Source organism: Malaclemys terrapin, chromosome 6, assembly GCF_027887155.1.
Source record: "Malaclemys terrapin pileata isolate rMalTer1 chromosome 6, rMalTer1.hap1, whole genome shotgun sequence".
In the NCBI taxonomy this organism is placed as follows: domain Eukaryota; kingdom Metazoa; phylum Chordata; order Testudines; family Emydidae; genus Malaclemys; species Malaclemys terrapin.
In genome coordinates this window covers 1077844-1100738 of record NC_071510.1, presented here as the reverse complement: position 1 = coordinate 1100738, position 22895 = coordinate 1077844, and the positions used below count along the sequence as shown (strand labels likewise).

Sequence of the window (22895 nt, the reverse complement as noted above, 5' to 3'; positions counted from 1 at the left end):
ATGGACCTAACTGAGGGGTCCTGTTTTCTGTACTTACAAGCTCTGTTTTAGACTCTGTTTCTGTCATCTAATAAACCTTCTGTTTTACTGTCTGGCTGAGAGTCACAGTGAGGGGTACAGGGTGCTGATTCCCCCACACTCCGTGCCAGTAGGTACTCCACCTTCCTGAGAGGCAGTAGCTGTGTCAACTACCACGACTCTTGGTAAATAGTTCCAGTGGTTGATTACTCGCTGTTAAAAATGGGCACAGCTGAGGAATCAGCCCTACGTTTAAATAAACACTGAACACATTGCTTTTCCCAGCTCCCAAGAGATAAGCACAAGGCCTTCCCTATAAAAGGAGCTGTAAGTAGATCAGCGTATGCACAGCTGTGCTGGAATCACCATGACTGTCCGAATGCTGGGGGCCCTTACAGCTTTGTTCCTTCTCCTTGCTCAGTGTGGTAAGTCTGCTCCTGGAACCTATGGGGGTGGAGCGTGGGCAGGGTCTCGGGGGGAGGAGGCTGAGTTGGGGTGAGCCTTGAAGTGGAATAGGAGGCAGGGCCACAGTCGAGGCACTGGTGCTGCCCCTCTCTTCTCCCCCCCCTGCCCCAGAGCTTCTGGCACTCATGCCCAGCCTCCACAAATACAGGAATCACGTGCCCATGTGGAACGTCCTGAAAGATTTGCATGTGGACAAGGCTGGTCATTATGAATGGGCTAAGGGGGACGTACCATGCACAAGGGCCAGGCGGACAGTCTCGGGGGGGTCATACTGTGCACAGGGGGGCCCTCTGGAGGGTCTGAGGAGGATGTACTAGCTTGGAAAAGAGACGACTAAAGGGGATATGATGGAGGTCTATAAAATCATGACTGGTGTGGAGAAAGTAAATAAGGAAGTGTTATTTACTCCTTCTTGTAACATAAGAACTAGGGGTCACCCAATGAAATTAATAGCCAGCAGGTTTAAAACAAACAAAAAGAAGTATTTCTTCACACAACACACAGTCAACCTGTGGAACTCCTTGCCAGAGGATGTCGTGAAGGCCAAGACCATAACAGGGTACAAAAAAGAACTAGATAAGTTCATGGAGGACAGGTCCATCAATGGCTATTAGCGAGGCTGGGCAGGGATGATGTCCCTCGCCTCTGTTTGCCAGAAGCTGGGAATGGGCGACAGGGGATGGAGCACTTTGATGATTCCCTGTTCTGCTCATTCCCTCTGGGGCACCTGGCATTGGCCACTGGCGGCAGACAGGATACTGAGCTAGATAGATCTTTGGTCTGACCCAGTGTGGGTCATGTTCTTATCCTGCACAGGGGCCATGCGGATGGGCCGAGGGGGACATACCATGCGCAGGGGCTGTGCGGATGGGCTCCGTGGGATGTACTGTGCCCCATGGCAATGAGAGATGCCTAGGGGGGCACACTGCGCACAGGGGCCCTGTTAGTGCTCGGGGGCTGTCATGTACTTGTGCACTGTAGGTTGCAGGGTTGCTCCTAGCAGGTCAGGCTTCTGTATCAGACGTAGGCAGAGTGTACTTCTCAGAGAGATACACACCCCGTGTGTGCACTGTAAGGTCCTTTAACGTACTGAGGGTAGCTTAAATAAGGTCTTGTACACAGCGCCACCTAGTGGTTAAAGAGTATCATACCGATTAGCATTCCATTACTTCTCCCCTTTAAGTTCTACTTTTCTACCAACTTCAGTATTTACACTATCTCCGCTATCTTTGTAGATCAGTAGGTAGCAGTCTAAGTGTCTCTGGATTGTACTGTTTTTTTAAATTACATAATCCAAATGCATAACAACTTGGTCATTTGGCTGTCCATTTGTTGCATGTAGTCAGTCTAGAATCCTTAAGTCGTTGTCCTTCTCTTGTTCTGCATCCACCTGTAGAGTTCGCTCTGATTGTTCTTTCTGAGGAACAAACTATCGATGTCAACAGTTTCTGTTGACCTCTATTGTTGGTTTTAATCACATACTGAATTATTTTTCTTCACGACAGCTCGAGTTCTCCATCCTTTTTCTCCACCATATAAATTTGACACAAATTCGGTCACCAGGTTCTAGACCCAGCAGCTCTTTTGCTGAGTGACGTCTGTTATAAAAATGTTCATAAGTTCTATTAGCCTTTTTATCCAGTATGACTACTGTCTTCATGGTTGGCCACTTTGGAGATACAGTTCCAGCTTTGGACAAGAATCTATTTCTGAGTTGTATTCTCATCCGGAGTTGTGCTGGACTATATCCAGTAGCTGCTATTGGTGTTGATCTTCAACTCAGAAGAGCAAGGAATAGATCTTCCTGCTGTAGGATTTCCTTGGCTGTCTATACAGCTCTCTCAGCCTCTCCAGTCACTTGTGGGTAATGTGGGCTGCTAGTAATATGATCAAAATCGTATTTCATTCAGAAGGACTTAAATTCTGCTGCAGTGAATTGTGGTCCATTGTCTGTCACTAATTGTTCTGGAATACTGCCATGAGTAAAAGTGCACTTCACACAGGCACTGACTTTTGGTTTTGCTGGTGGGTGCTTTTGAAGAGGTGTGTGTGTGTTTGGGGGGAGGCTATTTTCAGCATATTTATACACTTCTTTCATATTCTAGTTATTGAATGTGTCTATCATTGGCATCTTAACAATGTAATCATTATTAAAATAGTAATGAACTGCATAATTACATTATAATGAATTACAGTATATTAAAATCATTGCACTCACCTACAAGCTGTCTTCACTAACGTCCCAGTTTAAAGCCATTACGTCTCACGGAGGCTTTCTGGATGAAATTGTCAGCAACACTTTGGCTCGGGGTGCTCAGTACCAGGTTTACAATGGCACCAATAGTGCTGTGGGGCCAGGCCCACTCCCAGAAGGTTCCCCAGTGCCTGCCTGCTGCTCCACCCCCAAGGCCCTGCCCGCGGCTCACTCCTCTCCGCCCTCTCTCCCCTCTTTCCCCACCCCATGTGAGCAGCAGGCGGGGCCTTGGGGGGGAAGAGGCCAAGCGGGGGACAGGGCCTCAGTATGCAGCATGGGCGGGGCCTCGGGGGAGAATCCAAGTGGGGCGGGGCCTCGGGAGTGGAGCGCTGGGTGGGGCCTTAGGGGGAAGAGGCTGAGCAGGGGCGGGGCCTTGAGGTGGAGCAGGGGTGGGTTCATGGTCCGGGAGCTGGAGCCCACAAAAGACTAATCTGGCCCTGTGGGTGCTAAGCACTCCCTATTTTTTTTCAGTGGGTGTTTGAGCCCCAGAGCACCCACAGAGTCAACGCCTATGGCACTTCAGTTTCTCAATAACACTGTGCATGTTCTATCTTTCGAGTACGCTATTTCTATATACCTGGACAAATATTCCCCAATAAGCAGACAATGATGTCCTCTGAATTCACAGAAGTCTGCAGCTAGTCTCTTCCAAGGTCTGTCTGGTAGGGGTATTTGTATACTGTCTGGTTCAGAATTGTCCCTTAACTTGATTTGTACTGGATCTCTTTTCAATAGTCAATGACATCAAATCCCTGGTTGAATTCTTCCACTTTTCTCACTAGGTCTATCATGGCTCCCACGCTGCGACTGAGAAGGTTGTTGATCTTTGATCCTTTGATCACAGGCAATCTGAATGCCCAGCTTGTGGCTTTGTGAGTTGTTTCTGTGGTGAATTGGCCCCTGCCGTTCAGAACAGCGCAGGGCTATTCAGAGCTGTGTGAGGTGACCCCAGCTCTGGGAGGGGTTGCAGGTGATTGTAAATCACTTCTGAGAGGACTGTGACCTCTGCTCCTGAGTCAGTTTTAAAGTCAATAGTCTTGCCATGAATACTCAACTTCACTGTCCAGACAAATGATAGATCCCAGAAACAATGAATCTCTATTGTCCATAACTCCCTGAGTGCGTTGGTGCCGCAAAGAACTGCAAAATGTCCATATTTTATGCATGTATCTCACTGTGTGCCTCTGGCTGCACATGCACCATCTCCTCAGATATGACTTTTCCCCACCTTGTGCATGTGGGCTGGGATTTGTCCCTCCAAGCCTGGGAGTTTTCTCTCCTGGCCTCAGGGTATTGTGATAATGACTTTTAACATCCAAGTGGCTATTTACGGCTTCTAAACTAGTTTCAGGATATCGCAGTCCGGGGTGCAATCCAGACTAGTGAGGAGTTGTCACCACCTGCCCTGTCAACGTGGGTGTCTCACAATGCTTTGCTGCTGTAGCTCCCAACCTGGCTACTCACAAACACCCTGCAGGTCACACCTGAGTGTCTGTGTGTAGCTGCAGCCTGCCAGCCACACGTCAGTCACCCTCTGGCTTCCACCAGCTTTGGTTACTGCCTGCAGGGTGACCCCAACACACTCCCAGTCCCAGACTTTCTCCCAAAACGTGAGTTCTGCTCTGTCTGGCCCTCTCCTAGACAGTTCAAATATTAGAGGCCCGTTGGCCTTGGAAGGGGTCAACGTACAATGGCTTGCTACTTTAATTGGAGTTACCAAACCATTCAGTTTAACTACAACACTGTTTTAAGTTTTGATTAAGACTAAAACAAGTTAATTTAACTACTAAAAGATTTTAAGTGAATATAAGTATAGGGCATTAAAGTCAGGAATGAGAAATAAAGATAAAATGCTTCTAGTGCTAAAACGTAACAAACTAGACTTGGTTCAAAGTAAAATTCTTACCACAGGTTCCCAGCAACAGGGCTGGCCAAATTCTCAAGTGAGGATTTGCCCCCAAAGGACTGGTTCCTTTGTCATCTTAGGTGAGAGAGAGACCCCGCGTGCACGAGAGCGACCCCCTGAGGTGTTTTTGCCCATCCCTTTTATAGTCCAGTCACCCTTTGAAATGCTTTTCCTGAGGGTCACCCCTAGATCAAGTTCCTTCCTGCTGTGAGCATGGAGACAAGGAGTCTCATGGTAAAAGAGGTTCCATTTTGTTTGCTAAAATGCAGATCAATCAGTTCCTACTCCCCTTAACTGCCAAAGAATGGCCACGGGACTGGGGATGGCCCATCAATTTGACACCTGGCCAGAGGTGTCAGCTTGTCCTTTGTCTTTGAGAAACTGGTTTGTTTATCCCCTCCCCAGACTTGTCTGGTAAACACACTTCAGTCATGATTTCAGCTTATGTTCATAACTTTACACATAAGGTTGCTGCACACATTTCATCATGGTATTATTGATCAGTGAGTTGTTAAGCTTATTGTGTACAAAGATTATTACAGTGGTGTGTAGCCTGTGAATACAGGGTTGCAGTCGGTCACACAGGTTTTTCTGCCCTTTATTTTGCTGTATGACTAGCTCAGACTGCTTTGCTATCTGTATAGCTGTGGCTAGGGTTAAATCTGTCGTCAGTTGTAGCTGCTAACCCAATAACCAGCCTGTCTCTGATATTTTCACATTTTGCAGTTCCAAAATAAGTTTTCAGTCAATGCATGCAGAGCTCTTATAAAACATTCAACATATTTTCCCCTTGTTCTTGAATTCTCTGGTGGAAAAATGTGGAAACCACATTTGAGATATAATGTATGCATCAAAGATAGCCAGAACCCTTTCATAGTCATCTGTGTGACTATCCTCAGTAAAGTCAAAGGATTTATAGGACATGCTCTGCCTGCGGGGCCGTCCTTACCCATATGCAAAGTACGCAGCTGCGTAGGGCACCAGGAAATTTTGGGCACCAATTTTCCTGGTGCCCTAAGCAGCTGTGTGCTGCTCTAGCCCCTGCTCTGCCTCTTCCCCATGGCCCCCACCCCTGCTCCGCCCCCGCCCCACCTCTTCCTGCCCCTGCTCCACCCCAGCCCCACTCCCACTGCACTCCTTCCCTTGAGGACTGCAGCAGGGGTTAGGCGCCCTGCACTCACCGGGCAGCGGGAAGTGGAGCAACCTGGCCCCAGCCCACTCTGCGTCTCCGGCTCCCAGCCATGCTACCAGTAAGTGCTGGGGCCAGGGGTGGTTCCCACCTGCCCCCCAAGGCTGGGAGCCAGGGGAGCAGAGCAGAGCAGGCTGGGGCCAGGTCACTCCACTTATTGCCGCCCCATGAGTGCAGGGTGGGCTCGACCCCGCACTCACCAGGCAGCAGGAAGTAGAGCGACCCGGCCCCAACCAGCTCTGCCGGCTCATGCTGGGGGGTGGTTCCCCCCAAGCCAGCCCCCCTGCGGAGGCCTGGGGCCAGCCCCCTTCCCCCCGCAGAAGCCTGGGGCCACACACACCCCGCGAGGGGCAGGGGCTGCGTAGGGCACCAAAATGGCTAGGGACGGCCCTGTCCACCTGCTTCTCAATAGCATACATTTAAAGAAGATACCTGAATATCCCCAGTTTCCTGACCTTATAGCAATTTCAAATCTTGCAAATTATTGCTTCCAATCTGTCCAGCTTTGAGAAACCTTCACAGTGAAGTTCTCTGAGGCATTGAAGAGTGCTATGTTGGTGAGGGCCTGCAACTTTTCTTGCTTTATTGCTTTTGTTTGTTCTCTGGCACTAGTTTTCTTCTGACCTCATGTCATGTACTTCTTGTACACTGTAGATTGCAGGGCTGCTACTAGCAGGTCAGGCATCTGTATCTATTGACTGACTGCAGCATTTACTTCTCAGAAAGATGCACACCAGATATGTTCACTATAAGATCCTTTAATGCTCTTCCAGGTATGGCTAACGTTAGCTTAAATAAGGTATTTTACATATAGTGCCACCTAGTGACTGAACAGTATAATACAGTTTAACATTCCATGCAGGTGGGCTCAGGAGGTGGTAATGTGCACAGGCGCTATGTGGATAGGCTGAGGGTGATGTGCTGTACACAGGGGCCATGTGGATGGGTTCACGGGGATGTACTGTGCACAGGGGCCAGGCGGATGGGTTCACGGGGATGTACCGTGCACAGGGGCCAGGCGGATGGGTTCACGGGGATGTACCGTGCACAGGGGCCAGGCGGATGGGTTCACGGGGATGTACTGTGCACAGGGGCTAGGCGGATGGGTTCACGGGGATGTACCGTGCACAGGGGGCTGGCGGATGGGTTCACGGGGATGTACCGTGCACAGGGGGCTGGCGGATGGGTTCACGGGGATGTACTGTGCACAGGGGCCAGGCGGATGGGTTCACGGGGATGTACCGTGCACAGGGGCCAGGCGGATGGGTTCACGGGGATGTACCGTGCACAGGGGCCAGGCGGATGGGTTCACGGGGATGTACCGTGCACAGGGGCCAGGCGGATGGGTTCACGGGGATGTACCGTGCACAGGGGCCAGGCGGATGGGTTCACGGGGATGTACCGTGCACAGGGGCCAGGCGGATGGGTTCACGGGGATGTACCGTGCACAGGGGCCAGGCGGATGGGTTCACGGGGATGTACTGTGCACAGGGGCCAGGCGGATGGGTTCACGGGGATGTACTGTGCACAGGGGCCAGGCGGATGGGTTCACGGGGATGTACTGTGCACAGGGGCCAGGCGGATGGGTTCACGGGGATGTACTGTGCACAGGGGCCAGGCGGATGGGTTCACGGGGATGTACCGTGCACAGGGGCCAGGCGGATGGGTTCACGGGGATGTACCGTGCACAGGGGCCAGGCGGATGGGTTCACGGGGATGTACCGTGCACAGGGGCCAGGCGGATGGGTTCACGGGGATGTACCGTGCACAGGGGGCTGGCGGATGGGTTCACGGGGATGTACCGTGCACAGGGGGCTGGCGGATGGGTTCACGGGGATGTACCGTGCACAGGGGCCAGGCGGATGGGTTCACGGGGATGTACCGTGCACAGGGGCCAGGCGGACGATCTGACGGGGATGTACCGTGCACAGGGGGCTGGCGGACGATCTGACGGGGATGTACAGTGCACAGGGGGCTGGCGGACGGGCTACGGGGATGTACCATGAACAGGGCTGTGTGGAATTAGGCTTAGAAGCAGATGATGAGTGGCTGGCTCATGGTGGTTGAGGTGACAATGTCAGAGGAGCAGAGGGGTCAGGGCAACTTGGCACTTGATACAGAGGAATAGGCGGGGAGGGGGACAAGGAGCATCACACCGGTGTGGCAGCAGAGGGTGCTGTGGAGGCATTTGGATTTCTCCTGGAGCTAAAGTTTGTAAAACTGCTATTAGCAGAGAGGGAGAGGAAGGGCCAGAGAGTGGGCCCTGAAACTTGTCCACTGAATTGTCTGCTGAAACTTGTGATTTGCAGGGCCTGCTGTAGGAAGTATGCTAGGTCTCGAGCCCCATATGCAAGGGGAGGTTGAGCCTTCTATGCCACTTGCCATGTGTACACAACAGGATTGCAGGAGTGTGAGGTGGGTGTCCTGCCACTGAACTCAGCAGTAACTCAGTGTAGAACTAGGGTAATGTGGGGGATCAGGCCTGGAATGCTGTTTGTCAGCTCATAGTTGGGCTGTTCCTGTTGCTTAAGAACATAAGATACTGGGTCCATCTAGGTCCTATATTCTGACAGTGGCCAATGCCCGGTGCTTCAGAGGGAATTAATACAGTGATCCATCCCCTGTCGTCCAGTCCCAGCTTCTGGCAGTCAGAGCATGAGTTTGTGTCCCTGCCCGTCCTGGCTAATAGCCATTGATGGACCTATTTTCTATGAACTTATCTTATTCATTTTTGAACCCAGCTATGCTTTTGGCCTTCACAACATCCCCTGGCAACATGTTCCACAGGTTGACTGTGCGTTGTGTGAAGAAGTACTTCCTTTTGTTTAAACCTGATGCCTATTAATTTTATCTGGTGATTCCTATTTCTTATGTTATGTGAAGGGGTAAATAACACTTCCCTATTCCCTTTCTCCACACCAGTCATTATTCTATTGACTGTTATCATATCCCCCCTCAGCCCCACCCCCGCCCCAAGTCATCTCTTTTCTAAGCTGAACAGTCCCAGTCTTTTTAACCTTTCCTCCTACGGAAGCTGTTCTATACCCTTAATAATTTTTGTTGCCATTCGCTGTACTTTTTTCAATTCTAATACATCTTTTTTGAGGTGGGCTGACCAGACCTGCACACAGTATTCAAGATGTAGGTGTACCAGGGATTTATAAAGTAGCATTGTGATATTTACTGTCTCATTATCTATCCCTTTCCTAATAGTTCCCCACGTTGTTAGCTGTTCTGACTGCCGCTGCACACTGCGCAGATGTTGTCAGAGAATGTAGCATCCATGCGGTGCTGTGAAGGTGCCCAGCACCCTTGAGACCAGGGAGGGAGACCCAGCACCAGCCTCAAGTCACTGGGCTCGCAGTCTAGCACAGAAGAGCACAGCAGCTGAGGAGCAATTGCTGATGGGGAGGGTTCTGCTGAGAGCGGGTTTAAAGGAGAGCTCTAATGGCGAAGGGAGAGTGGGCCCAGGAATGGAAGTCCTTGCCTTTGTTTACTGGCTAGTTAGAACAAAGGTTAAAAAATGCAAGTGGCTATGTCTGCCCTTGGCCCTGTAGCTGTGCGGCTATTACTTGGCTCTGTGATGGCCACTATTGTGTTAATCTAAGGAGTGATTTGTGTATTATTTGAATCATAGACTCATAGACTTTAAGATCAGAAGGGACCATTATGATCTAGTCTGACCTCCTGCACAACGCAGGCCATAGAATCTCACCCACCCACTCCTGTATCAAACCCGTAACCAGCGTCTGAGCTACTGAAGTCCTCAAATCGTGGTTTAAAGACTTCAGGGTGCAGAGAATCCTCCAGCAAGTGACCTGTGCCCCTCGCTGCAGAGGAAGGTGAACCCCCCCCGGGCCTCTGCCAATCTGTCCTGGAGGAAAATTCCTTCCCAACCCCAAATATGGTGATCAGCTAAACCCTGAGCATGTGGGCAAGACTCACCAGCCAGACACCCAGGAAAGAATTCTCTGTAGTAACTCCGATCCCATCCCATCACAGGCTATTGGGCATATTTACTGCTAATAGTCAAAGATCAATTAATTGCCAAAATGAGGCTATCCATCATACCATCCCCTCCATAAACGTATCAAGCTTAGTCTTGAAGCCAGATATGTCTTTTGCCCCCACTGCTCCCCTTGGAAGGCTGTTCCAGAACTTCACTCCTCTGATGGTTAGAAACCTTCGTCTAATTTCAAATCTGAACTTCCTGATGGCCAGTTTATATCCCATGATGCCCAGTGGTGCCCATGATGTGCATGGCACTTTCCAACCCCACTGGCTCTGAGGAGCTCACAGTCTATGGGCAGGCAGGCAGGCCGGCCAAGGTTACAGGACAGGGAACAGCAATCGGCAGTGGAGGTACAAGCCTGCTGCACCCTCTTGGGAGCGCCAGCAGGAAGGCTGGAGTCTGAGCCATGAGCTGAACCAGAACCGAACTGGAACCGGAGAATCAGTCCAAACCAGTATTTTTTTACATGATCTGCACCCGAACCTGACCCATACCTTTGTCCTGCCTCCTGAACTGGAATGGAACTGAAACAAATTAGGGTTACTGGTTAAAACAAAGGTTCAGCATTTTTTAGGCTCAATATTTTTAAAAACTACAGTGATGTTATTCGCCTCATAAAACCAGCCAACAGAATAACAAATGGGCCTGGGATTGCTACCAGACAGGCCTAGCCCGGCCTGGTGAGACAAGCATGAGGACGGGGGAGGCCAGCTTAGAAGAGTAAGGGGAGAGGGGAAGTTTGGGAGCCACCTGCAGGAGGCACCACATGGGGCAGCAGGGGCCCCAGAGACAGAGGGACCCCAGAAAGAGAAGAGGTGGGCTGCTCCCTGGCCCCATCAAGCCCAAGGACAGAGATAAAGGCTGCCCAGCCCTTCTCCCTTTAGCCCCCTGCTCCTAACCCCTGGGCAGCTCCTCCCTCCAACTGGCCCACATGAGGCAGGGCCACGTTCCAAACTCACACCGCACTGGAGTGAGCTGCAGGTCCCAGTCCCAGCCCCCTCCCACCTGCCCGGTGCACTGCCTGATCCCCACCCCACCCAGAGCAGTTTTCTCTTCCCCCACCTGGCTCGCGGTGGCAGGCTCAGATTAGAGCAAAGCTCAATGGATAGTGATCAATGGCTCGATGTCTAGTTGGCAGCCAGTTTCAAGTGGAGTGCCCCAGGGGTCGGTCCTGGGGCTGGTTTTGTTCAACATCTTTACTGATGATCTGGATGATGGGATGAATTGCGCCCTCAGCAAGTTCGTGGATGACACTAAGCTGTGGGGAGAGGTAGATACACTGGAGGGTAGGGATAGGGGACAGAGTGACCTAAACAAATTGGAGGATTGGGCCAAAAGAAACCTGACGAGGTTCGACAAGGACAAGTGCAGAGTCCTGCACTTGGGAAGGAAGAATCCCATGCACTGCTACAGGCTTGGCACTGACTGATTAAGTGGCAATTCTGCAGAAAAGGACCTAGGAATTACAGTGGATGAGAAGCTGGATATGAGTCAGCAGTGTGCCCTTGTTGCCAAGAAGGCTAATGGCATATTAGGCTGCATTAGTAGGAGCATTGCCAGCAGATTGAGGGAAGTGATTATTGCCCTCTATTTGGCATTGGTGAGGCCACATATGGAGTATTATGTCCAGTTTTGGGCCTCCCACTACAGAAAGGATGTGGAAAAATTGTAAAGAGTCCAGCGGAGGGCAACAAAAATGATTAGGGGGCTGGAGCACATGACTTATGAGGAGAGGCTGAGGGAACTGGGATTGTTTAGTCTGCAGAAGAGAAGAGTGAGGGGGCATTTGATAGCAGCCTTCAACTACCTGAAGGGGGGTTCCAAAGAGGATGGAGCTCAGCTGTTCTCAGTGGTGGCAGATGACCGAACAAGGAGTAATGGTCTCAAGTTGCAGTGGGGGCGGTCTAGGTTGGATATTAGGAAACACTATTTCACTAGGAGGGTGGTGAAGCACTGGAATGGGTTACCTAGGGAGGTGGTGGAATCTCTTTCCTTAGAGGTTTTTAAGGTCAGGCTTGACAAAGCCCTGGTTGGGATGATTTAGTTGGGGTTGGTCCTGCTTTGAGCAGGGGGTTGGACTAGATGACCTCCTGAGGTCCCTTCCAACCCTGATATTCTATGATTCTGTCTGGGAGGCAGCGGTATATTCTTCTGCTGCAGTGACAGCTCTCCACCACTGGGGGCGCTGCTGCCCTGCCCTATGGTCTCAGTGAGCAGCGCACTGCGCAGCAAAGAAAGAATGGGGCAGGGGGAGGGAGCGGGAATGAATTTACTTCTCCTAAGATTGAAAGTTGATTGGACCCAGTTGGAACCAGTGACTGAAGGGTTAATTTTTGTGTGTGGCTTGGAGCAGAACTGAACCCGAACCCACGGCATGCGGCTGAGGCGGGTGGACTCGCTGGTCGGAGCTCACACCCAGCTCCGAGGCGTGGCTCACTTTCCCCTCAGCGGGGCTATCTCCCCGGGGCCTGGCCTGGCCCCTGCTCTCTGTGAGCGAGACCGGCCTGTCCATTACACTGCTCCTCCGCGTCCTGCTCTTGGGTTTCATGGGGTCCTTTCCCTTTCAGGGGCGGGGCCTCAGGAAGGAGGGATCCCAAGAGTGGTAAGTAGAATCCTGCTGTTCTTGTCTGCCTTGCTCACATACAGGCCAAGTCTAGCCAACGCGCTGGGCAGGGCAGTGGGGGGAGTGCACACAGGGGCCCTCTGTAACAGGCTGTGGGGAGAACAAGAGCTGCTAGCGCTGCCAGCCCTACGTGTGGAGAGAGGACCCTCCTCGCCACTGTGGGCAGAGCTGAAAGCACAAGAAGACACAAGCGAGGGGGTTCGGGGAGGGTGGAGGGCTCCCTGTCCAGGCTGCCCCATCAATTCAGTTCATACAGCCCCTGCCCTGCCACCACCATTCACTTTTCCCACTGCAGACACAGTTCATGCTGCCCACCCCCCAATTAGTTCCAGCTATCTGTTGATGCAGGACCCCTTGCCAGAGCTCAGGCACTCGGCCATCCCAGGGAATCCCCCGGCGATCGAGAATAATTCTATGCCACATCCCTGGCACAGTGGAAGTTGTCACCGGCACAGGGGCTCCGTGATCGCTGCAACACTATCACTGCAGGAATTACATCACTGTTGTCTTTCCAGCCGGCATGTGAGCACGCTGCCCTGGCACCAGCATGCCCCTTGAATTACAGGCCTGTCTGCGGGACTGATGGGAACACCTACAGCAATGAGTGCGCGCTCTGCGAGAGGCGAAGGTAAGGGCATGCCCTGGCTATTGCTCACGCACAGCTGATTCCATGTTGGTGCTGAGCGCTCTGCCTAGGATGACAGCGCAGAGCAGGGTGGGGAAGGAGGCAGGGTTCCCAGGCTGTCCCAGCCCAACCTAAAGGCAAATGGTGATGTTCTCGAGTGGCTTCTGAGTCAGGGCCTCTCTAGCACATGGGCCGTTTCATCTCTTGGCGGTAGATTGTGACTCAGGTAAGAACCCCCCTTTGTACCCTGTCCAGGCTGCCGGGTCCAGCCACATAGAAGCCAGTGGGGCTACACCCTCCCTCTCTCTCCCCCGGGGGTGGGTGGGCTCCAGCCATCTCTCACTTGCCCAAGTAGCTGAGCTAGGCCAGCAGTGAGGGGGTAATCACTTTCTGCTGGTAACGGGCGCATCAGTGGGGAGTCTGGGTCCCAGCATCTCCTGGGGCAGTGCAGCTGGCATGCTGCCCCTCACTCTGGGCCATGCCCAGAATCATTCTAGCCCCTTTTGGGTACAGTAGTTTTCTAGCCCATTGCAGTGACACACCAAGAGCTGATGTAATGCTGTGTATGTGAGGAAACAACAACACAACACACTGACTCTGTGACAGGTTTCAGGGTAGCAGCCGTGTTAGTCTGTATCCTCAAAAAGAACAGGAGTACTTGTGGCACCTTAGAGACTAACAAATTTATTAGAGCATAAGCTTTCGTGGGCTACATCCCACTTCTTCGGATGCATATAGAGTGAAACATATATTGAGGAGATATATATACACACATACAGAGAGCATGAACAGGTGGGAGTTGTCTTACCAACTGTGAGAGGCCAATTAAGTAAGAGAAAAAAACTTTTGAAGTGATAATCAAGATAGCCCAGTACAGACAGTTTGATAAGAAGTGTGAGAATACTTACAAGGGGAGATAGATTCAATGTTTGTAATGGCTCAGCCATTCCCAGTCCTTATTCAATCCTGAGTTGATTGTGTCTAGTTTGCATATCAATTCCAGCTCTGCAGTCTCTCCTTGGAGTCTGTTTTTGAAGTTTTTCTGTTGTAAGATAGCCACCCGCAGGTCTGTCACTGAATGACCAGACAGGTTAAAGTGTTCCCCCACTGGTTTTTGAGTATTATGATTCCTGATGTCAGATTTGTGTCCATTAATTCTTTTGCGTAGAGACTGTCCGGTTTGGCCAATGTACATGGCAGAGGGACATTGCTGGCACATGATGGCATATATCACATTGGTAGATGTGCATGTGAACGAGCCCCTGATGGTATGGCTGATGTGATTAGGCCATACCATCATCATAGGGCCTAATCAGCCATATGCATCCGAAGAAGTGGGCTGTAGTCCACGAAAGCTTATGCTCTAATAAATTTGTTAGTCTCTAAGGTGCCACAAGTACTCCTGTTCTTTTAACCTTTTAACCAATCATGCATCGTAACTGGCTACTATGCTAATTCTGTATTCAGTTTAGATGTGTAATAATGCACACATTTTGAATGGAAAATTGAACACCGTTTTTAGAAAATCAACCCTTTTTCTATTTGGCTAGACAAAAATCCTAAATGTCATCTAAGGAATATTTTCTAAAACTCTTCTTTTCTGGTATTCTAGAATAACCAAGCAAGATATCCAGATTGTGAAGAATGAAATGTGTTAATATTTGGAGCCCTCCAGGACACATTATGAACCACAAGAAAGCTCTGTAATTGATGCTCTGCTCTCTAAGTTGATTCAAAACTACAAATAATGATCATTTCAGCTTGTTATTCTGAATAATAAAATTAGTATAGGAAGCATTCACAAGAAGCATTTTTATTTGAAACATTTAATTTTATGTACTGGGAAGACACACATGATCTCCGCAAGAATAGGGTGACCAGATAGCAAGTGTGAAAAATTGGGACGGGGATGGGGGGTAATAGGAGCCCATATTTTAAAAAGCCCAAAATATCGGGACTGTCCCTATAAAATCGGGACATCTAGTCACCCAACCCAAGAAGAACAATTAAAGTAAGTTCTTGTCTCAGATCCATGGTATGGATCTCTTACCCATCATATGAATTGTTTTCTTCCCATGCTCTGTTGCTAAGAGGGCCACGCGTGGAACTAGCCCAGAATATAGACAGCTTTGAGATCCAAGTATGGAAGGCACTATAGAAATGCCAGTTATTGTTCCGTGCAATGCAGAATAGTTCTGCAGTGTGTCGAAGGGTATGTCTACACTACGAGAGTAGTTCGATTTTACTTAAAGCGAATTTGTGGAACCGATATTACAAAGTCGAACGTGTGTATCCACACTAAGGACAGTAATTCGACTTTGTGAGTCCACACTAACGGGGCAAGCGTCAACATTGGAAGCAGTGCACTGTGGGCAGCTATCCCACAGTTCCCGCAGTCCCCACTGCCCATTGGAATTCTGGGTCGAGTCCCCAATGCCTGCTGGGGCAAAAAATGTGTCGAGGGTGGTTTTGGGTAACTGTCGTCATTCAACCCTCACTCCATGAAAGCGCCGGCGGGCAATCAGTTCACGCACTTTTCTGGTGATTGACAGCGCGAACATCACAGCACTGCGAGCATGGATCCTGCTGCGATCATCGCTGCAGTTATGGCCGTTGTCAACACCTCGCACTTTATCATCCACCTTTTTCAGAGGCAGATGCTGAGAAATCGGGTGAGGAGGCTACGGCAGCGCGGTGAGGACATTAAGTCTGAGAGGGGCACAGACCTCTCACAAAGCACGGGACCCCGCGCCGTGAACATCATGGTGGCAATGGGTCATGTTGATGCTGTGGAATGGCGATTCTGGGCCCGGGAAACAAGCACAGACTGGTGGGACCGCATAGTGCTGCAGGTCTGGGATGAATCACAGTGGCTGCGAAACTTTCGGATGCGTAAGGGAACTTTCCTGGAACTTTGTGAGTTGCTGTCCCATGCCCTGAAGCGCAAGGACACCCAGATGCGAGCAGCCCTGACTGTCCAGAAGCGAGTGGCCATAGCCCTCTGGAAGCTTGCAACGCCAGACAGCTACCAGTCAGTCGCAAACCAATTTGGAGTGGGCAAATCTACCGTGGGGGTTGCTGTGATGCAAGTAGCCAACGCAATCGTTGAGCTACTGCTCTCAAAGGTAGTGACCCTGGGAAACGTGCAGGTGATCATAGATGGCTTCGCTGTGATGGGATTCCCAAACTGCGGTGAGGCTGTAGATGGAACTCACATCCCTATCCTGGGACCGGACCACCAGGCCAGCCAGTACATTAACCGAAAGGGCTACTTTTCAATGGTGCTGCAAGCACTGGTGGACCATAGGGGACGTTTTACCAACATCAACGTTGGATGGCCGGGCAAGGTTCATGACGCTCGCGTTTTCAGGAACTCTGGTCTGTTTAGACGGCTGCAGGAAGGTATGTACTTCCCGGACCACAAAATAACTGTTGGGGATGTGGAGATGCCTATAGTGATCCTCGGGGACCCAGCCTACCCGCTAATGCCCTGGCTCATGAAGCCCTATACAGGCGCCCTGGACACTGAAAAAGAACTCTTCAACTACCGGCTGAGCAAGTGCAGAATGGTGGAGGAGTGTGCTTTTGGCCGTCTCAAGGGGAGATGGAGAAGCTTACTGACTCGCTGTGATCTCAGCGAAACCAATATCCCCATTGTTATTACAGCTTGCTGTGTGCTCCACAATCTCTGTGAGAGCAAGGGGGAGACGTATATGGCGGGGTGGGAGGTTGAGGAAAATAGCCTGGCTGCTGATTACGCCCAACCAGACAGCCGGGCGATTAGAAGAGAACAGCGGGACACGCTGTGCATCCGGGAAGCTTTGAAAGCAAAGTTCCTGAGTGAGCAGGGTAACCTGTGACTATTAAGTTTGTTTAAACAGAAGCTGAACCTGCCCCCGTTTCTTTACCCAGTTAATGTTGACTATCCTCTCCAGTTACCAACCCTCTTCCCCCCCTTCCAACATATCTTTAAAAATAAAATAAATGAAACTTTGTTCATTAACACCGTTTTCTTTATTAAGGATTTCATGGTAAAGTGTTGAAACTGGGATGCAGACTGGTGGGGAGCGGGTGTAGTGATGGAAAGGACACTTCTAAACTCAAGGAATGACAGGCTCCTGCTCCTAGAGCGGTCCGCAGTGGTGGACTGGTTATTTCAACGGAGCCTGCCACCCCTCCTTTTCGGGACTCTGTGTGTGGGGGCTATGTGACTTCGTGGCGGGGGAGGACGGTTACAGATCCCCTGCTGCGTGGCTCTGTCATCCAGGCAAAGGACCGCTGCGTAAGATCTGTAACCGCCCTCCCCCGCCACAAACTCACATAGCCCCCCCCCACAGAACATGAAAACCACCTCCCAGACTGACCAGGGTGCCTAGTGACTGCAATGTGTGTGTGACCTGCTGCTGAACCTGCCCCCGTGTCTGTACCCTGGTAAAGGTGACTGTCCTCTCCAATTACCAACCCCCTTCCCCCCTTCAAACACACTCTCCTCTAAAAGAACATGATGGAAACAGTAATTAACAGAAACTTATTTTTTATTAACAACTACACAGTTAGGGGATGACATTGGGATGGGGGCTTGGGTGAGGTGCTTTTGGAGTGAAGGAAAGGACTTATCAAATCTTTGGGAATGAGAGCCTTCTGCTACTTGAGCAGTCTGCAGGGGTGGAGTGACTGTTTTCACGGCCCCTGCCGCCCCTCCTTCTTGGGACTTTGGGTGAGGGGGGGATGGGAGATTGTGGCAGGGGAGGGCGGTTAGAGATAGACTGCAGCGGGGCTCTGTCCTCCTGCCTCCAGTCCTGCAGAACATCTACAAGGTGCTGGAGCATATCCGTTTGCTCCCTCATTAGTCCAAGCAGTGTTTGAGTCGCCTGCTGGTCTTCCTGCTGCCACTTGTCCTCCCATTCGCTGTGTGATCGCTGGTATTGCGACATGTTCTCCCTCCACTGGGTCTGCTGTGCCGCCTCGGCTTGGGAGCAGCCCATAAGTTCTGAGAACATCTCGTCCCGTGTCCTTCTCTTTCGTCGCCTGATCTGCGCCAGCCTCTGGGAGGGGGATGCCGGGGTAGCTCGGGAGACACTCGCAGCTGTGGGATGGGAAAAAGGGAGTGAATTCTTCACAAAGATACAGTTTTGCGAACAATGAATATAGTCTTTCTCTGTGAACAAGACCATGCACATTACCTATCACATGCACACTCAGTACAAGGTTGAATTTTCGGCCTTCCCATTGAGTGCCTGGGGTCTTGCTGTACAGATCACACAAGCGGGGCCGGACAATGGAATTCAGCTAGCAGGCGGACATGGTAAGCCGTAGACTTATGGCTGCTTAAAGCTTAATTTATAGCAGTGCCCTCCTTTCACGTTCCAAGCAATGCTCCTAGCGTTGGCCAGTTCCTGCTGCCGGCAATCCGGCCAGCATGAACTCTGCCCCTGTCCCACCCCCCTCGCTACTGTCCCTGGGAAAGATCCCTGCATGCTGCCCCTGTCCCGGCTCCACCACGTGGCTGTAAACCGCCGGTTACAGTTATGTAAAGGAACAGGCAGTCAGTCCCAATACTAACATTCCCTAATTCAAAGCAGGTCACCATGAGTGATATCACTCTGATGAGGATTTTGGAGACAGAGAAAGACCACATGCTGCGTGAATGCCAGCAAACACCAGAGCCGTATGCCGCCATGCTTTGCGAGGCAATGATCCCGGAGTACTTGCTGCTAGCCTGGCGCAGAAAAGTTTCCTACCGTGGAGGACGCAATAAGGCCGCTCTCCCCAGGAACCTCATGCAAAGGCTTTCACAATATCTCCAGGAGAGCTTCGTGGAGATGTCCCAGGAGGATTTCTGCTCTATCCCCGGACATATTGACAGAATTTTCCAGTAGCTGCACTGGCAAGGACTAAAAACTAAAGCGCCTAGGGCAAACTAATCATGAAAAACCGGACATGTTGACAAACTTTTCCAGTAGCTGCACTGGCAAGGACTAAAAACTAAAGCGCCTAGAGCAAACTAATCATGAAAAACCCATTGTTAAGATACCATTCCTATTCTGTTCAAAATAAATGTTTAAAACACTTACCTACTGATCCTTCCCCTGATTCACGGTCCGGGTTACGGCCTTGGGAGGGTTGGTAGGGGATCTCCGTGAGGGTGATGAAGAGATCCTGGCTGTCGGGGAAATCAGCGTTGTGAGCGCTGTCGACTGCCTCGTCCTCCTCATCTCCTTCCTCATCTTCCCCATCTGCAAACAGCTCCAAGGAAGCGGCCGTCGACAATACCCCATTGTCAGAGTCCACAGACAGTGGTGGGGTAGTGGTGGCGGCCGCATCTAGAATGGAATGCAGTGCCTCGTAGAAACGGGATGTCTGGGGCTGGGATCCGGAGTGTCCGTTTGACTCTCTGGTCTTCTGGTACCCTTGTCTCAACTCCTTGATTTTCACGTGGCACTGCGTTGCATCCCGGCTGTATTCTCTCTCCGTCATGGCTTTTGAGATCTTCTCGTAGATCTTCGCATTCCATTTTTTTGATCGCAGCTCCGAAAGCACGGACTCATCGCCCCACACAGCGATCAGATCCAAGACTTCTCGATCAGTCCATGCTGGGGCCCTCTTTCTATTCTGCGATTGCATGGTCACCTCTGCTGGAGAGCTCTGCATCGTTGCCAGTGCAGCTGAGCTCGCCATGATGTCCAAACAGGAAATGAGATTCAAACTGGCCAGACAGGAAAAGGAATTCAAATTTTCCCGGGGCTTTTCCTGTGTGGCTGGTCAGAGCATCCGAGCTCGGACTGCTGTCCAGAGCGTCAACAGAGTGGTGCATTGTGGGATAGCTCCCGGAGCTATTAGCGTCGAATTCCATCCACACCTACCCTAATTCGACATGACCATGTCGAATTTAGCGCTACTCCCCTCGTCGGGGAGGAGTACAGAAATCGATTTAAAGAGACCTCTATGTCGAAATAAATAGCTTCATTGTGTGGACGGGTGCAGGGTTAATTCGAGTTAACGCTGCTAAATTTGACATAACCTCCTAGTGTAGACCAGGCCAAAGATAGAGGAATGCTAGTAAGGGTGTGAAAGGAGAATTTGGCCTTAAGTGGTCTTTTTTCCTTTTGCCAGGGGCCACCCCCCATTGGTTCAAATTATACATAGTAACAATACTTTGTAGGTAATTAAGCACCTTTCAGCCAAGGCTATCAAACTGCTTTACAAACATCAGTCGACCCATATGACACCCCAAGAGGTAGGTATCACCATTTGACAGCTGGTGACAAGGAGAGGGCGATTGACAAGCACCAAATAGCACATCAAGTCAGAGGGAGAGCCAGGAACAAAGGCCATAACCCCCTGATTCCCTGTCCTCTGCTCAAAGCACGAGGGAACACAGCATTCCCAAAGTGAAACCACTCCCCCCCCCAGCAGCTTGTGCACGGAAGTGTTCCTGTAATCGCTTCTCACTTGCTGCTGAGAGGTTGCAGAATAAAATGATACATTTATAATAGAGATGGGCCCAAGCATCAAATTTCACCTTGAGTCAGCATTGAGATTTGAATGCTCCTGGGTGTAGGGGGGTTGAATTTGGGGCGTTGGCTCTGGCTTGTCTTTAACTGAACACCACTCAGAATGAAAACACACACACTCTCCCTCCTGTACCTACTGGCGTCACTCCGCTTTCTGCATCACTTTCCCCTCTCCCTCCCAACTGCTGGCACTGGGCCCTCAGTCTGTACACAGAGCAAAATAAACCCATATCACAAGGCTGCGCTGTTATTCTAAACTGCTATGTGGCTGTCACTGCGCCAGAGGCTGGCCCAGAGCTCCCTGAAACCAATGGAAAGGCTCACATTGCCCTCCATGGGGTTTGCACCAGGGGAAAGGTCAGAAGGCAGCCGTAGGGCAGTGGTATGTTATTTATTGTCTATATTACCTGAGTGCCTAGGAACCCCACTCCCGGAGCAGCGCAGAGCAATGTGCCAGGTGCTGTGCAAAGAGCTGACAGTGTATGAATGAGACGAGCCAATGGATGCCTACAGCCAGCCCAAGGGGAGCACAAGGAATGAAGGAGACAGTAGTGGCCGGTATGATGGGCTGTGGTCTCAGCACAGCTGCAAGCAGCCTCGGACTGCTAAGGCTATAGCTAGGCCCTAACGTGTGCTGCCCCATCAAAGGCTCCCTGGTGTGAACTGGGATCAAAGCCTTCGCCCTACCTACGGCACAGCTCCCGAGGCAGACCCAGAAAGGCTGGCTTGATGGCTGTAGGGATGCGGTCGGACAGGCTGGAGGATTTTCTTTCAGGGGATGCTATTACAGCTTTGAGAGCACAAGAGGTGATGCCAACCCCTCAGTTAGCTCCTGACCTGCAAGGGACTGTGTCAGCCCAAAGCAAATGGGGCAGCAGAGAGGGGGGAGGAGGAGGGGTGATGAGTCCTCTTGGAGACTGCCAGAAAGACCCCATGTTGCATCTGCTGACAAATCCCTAAGACTAGGGGAGTGGGGCCTACAGTCAGGGAGAAGGGGGAACTTTTTCCCACAGGCTCTGCTGGGCGAAGGCGGAACGGGAATTCCTCTCACCTTGACTCTGTGTGTGGGGAACAACCGCTGCCCCAGTGGGGTGGGGGGTCAAGACACTGGCCCCTGGCTCTAGAGAAGCTGAGGTTAGGCCACCAGAGTCCCCAGGCCCTGATCTCTGGAGTGGCGGGGCGGAGAAAAGAATTTGGCTATGGGGGAGGTTTGAAGAAGCGCCCTGGCCTGACCCCTTTGCTGTTGAAAGCCGTGCACGGCTGAGCACTGCTTCACAGGGAGGGAGCCCTGCCTTAGTTCTCCCTTTGGGCTAAAGGCTGGCTGCTGGTAATACACAGTCCCAGGGCGTGGGGCAGCCAACCCTGGGGTGAGGAGAGGGACACCACACACACCCTAGAACTAGATGGGAGTGGGAGGATCAGGTCTCAAGTTTACACCCAAAAGTTCTGGGGTACCAAGGGGCAGGTGAGAGCATAACGCCGACAGACCCCGGTCATTGGCAGGTGGGATTGAACCTGGGATCTCTGCAGCATGAGCTAAAAGCCTGGCTGCTAGCTAAGGCTGTAGCAGACTCATTAATTGCTCTCTCACTGGGCTCGGTGCCACTGGCTGGGACAGAACCCCACATCCCGGAGCTGTGTTGTGTGGGTTACAAGAGCACCAGCCCCTCAGCTCTAAAGAGAGAAATGACAGGGATGGTTGTCAAGTGATGCTGTATGGCTGGAGACTGCATGCTGGCTTGCTAGCAGAGTGCTTGTTTTACACACAGGTGAAATATGAGCTAATGGCAGAAATGCCATTCAGGGACTAACCCTAGCTAGGCAATAGGGCCATGGGGTGCCTAAGGGTGCCTGCCCAGCACCTAGTTACACCGATTTCTGTGTGCCAGACATGGCAGTTTGCTGCACTAGCCAGGACAAACCTTACTGAATTCAGGTCAAACTGATTGAATTACATTTAAGTAGCTTAGGCATTCAGCATAGTCAAAATGTGAATGGTTGTGTGCTGGTGTGGGATCATATGGAACGTTTGGGGGGGAGGTGGGGCCAACGTAACCCTTGGGAAGTGCTATGAGCCGCAAGGACCAGCTGAACAACTGTGAAGGGTTAAAGTTCAGTGAGCGTCCCAGGATGTGGCTAGGGGGAAGTGTGTGCAAATGTAACTCCTCCAGGTATCCAAGAACGCAGCCTTCTGCCGCTTCGCCCCGAGGACGGGCCCTTTTGTCTGCTGATCACCTGTTCCATGAGGACAGAGCAGTGGCCCTGGTGGTATAAAGAAGTGATTCAGAT

General features: G+C 51.2%; 1 protein-coding gene across 1 annotated transcript; it reads left to right on the top strand.

The window, feature by feature from the left end:
* The first annotated feature begins 342 nt into the window (after window positions 1-342).
* Window positions 343-14889, top strand: SPINK4 (serine peptidase inhibitor Kazal type 4). The gene is made up of 4 exons (XM_054031605.1): window positions 343-443; window positions 12412-12446; window positions 12983-13095; window positions 14705-14889. Exons 1-4 carry the CDS (start codon window positions 362-364, stop codon window positions 14748-14750), a joined length of 276 nt encoding a protein of 91 aa, XP_053887580.1. The 5' UTR covers window positions 343-361; the 3' UTR covers window positions 14751-14889.
* Window positions 14890-22895: the final 8006 nt, after the last annotated feature.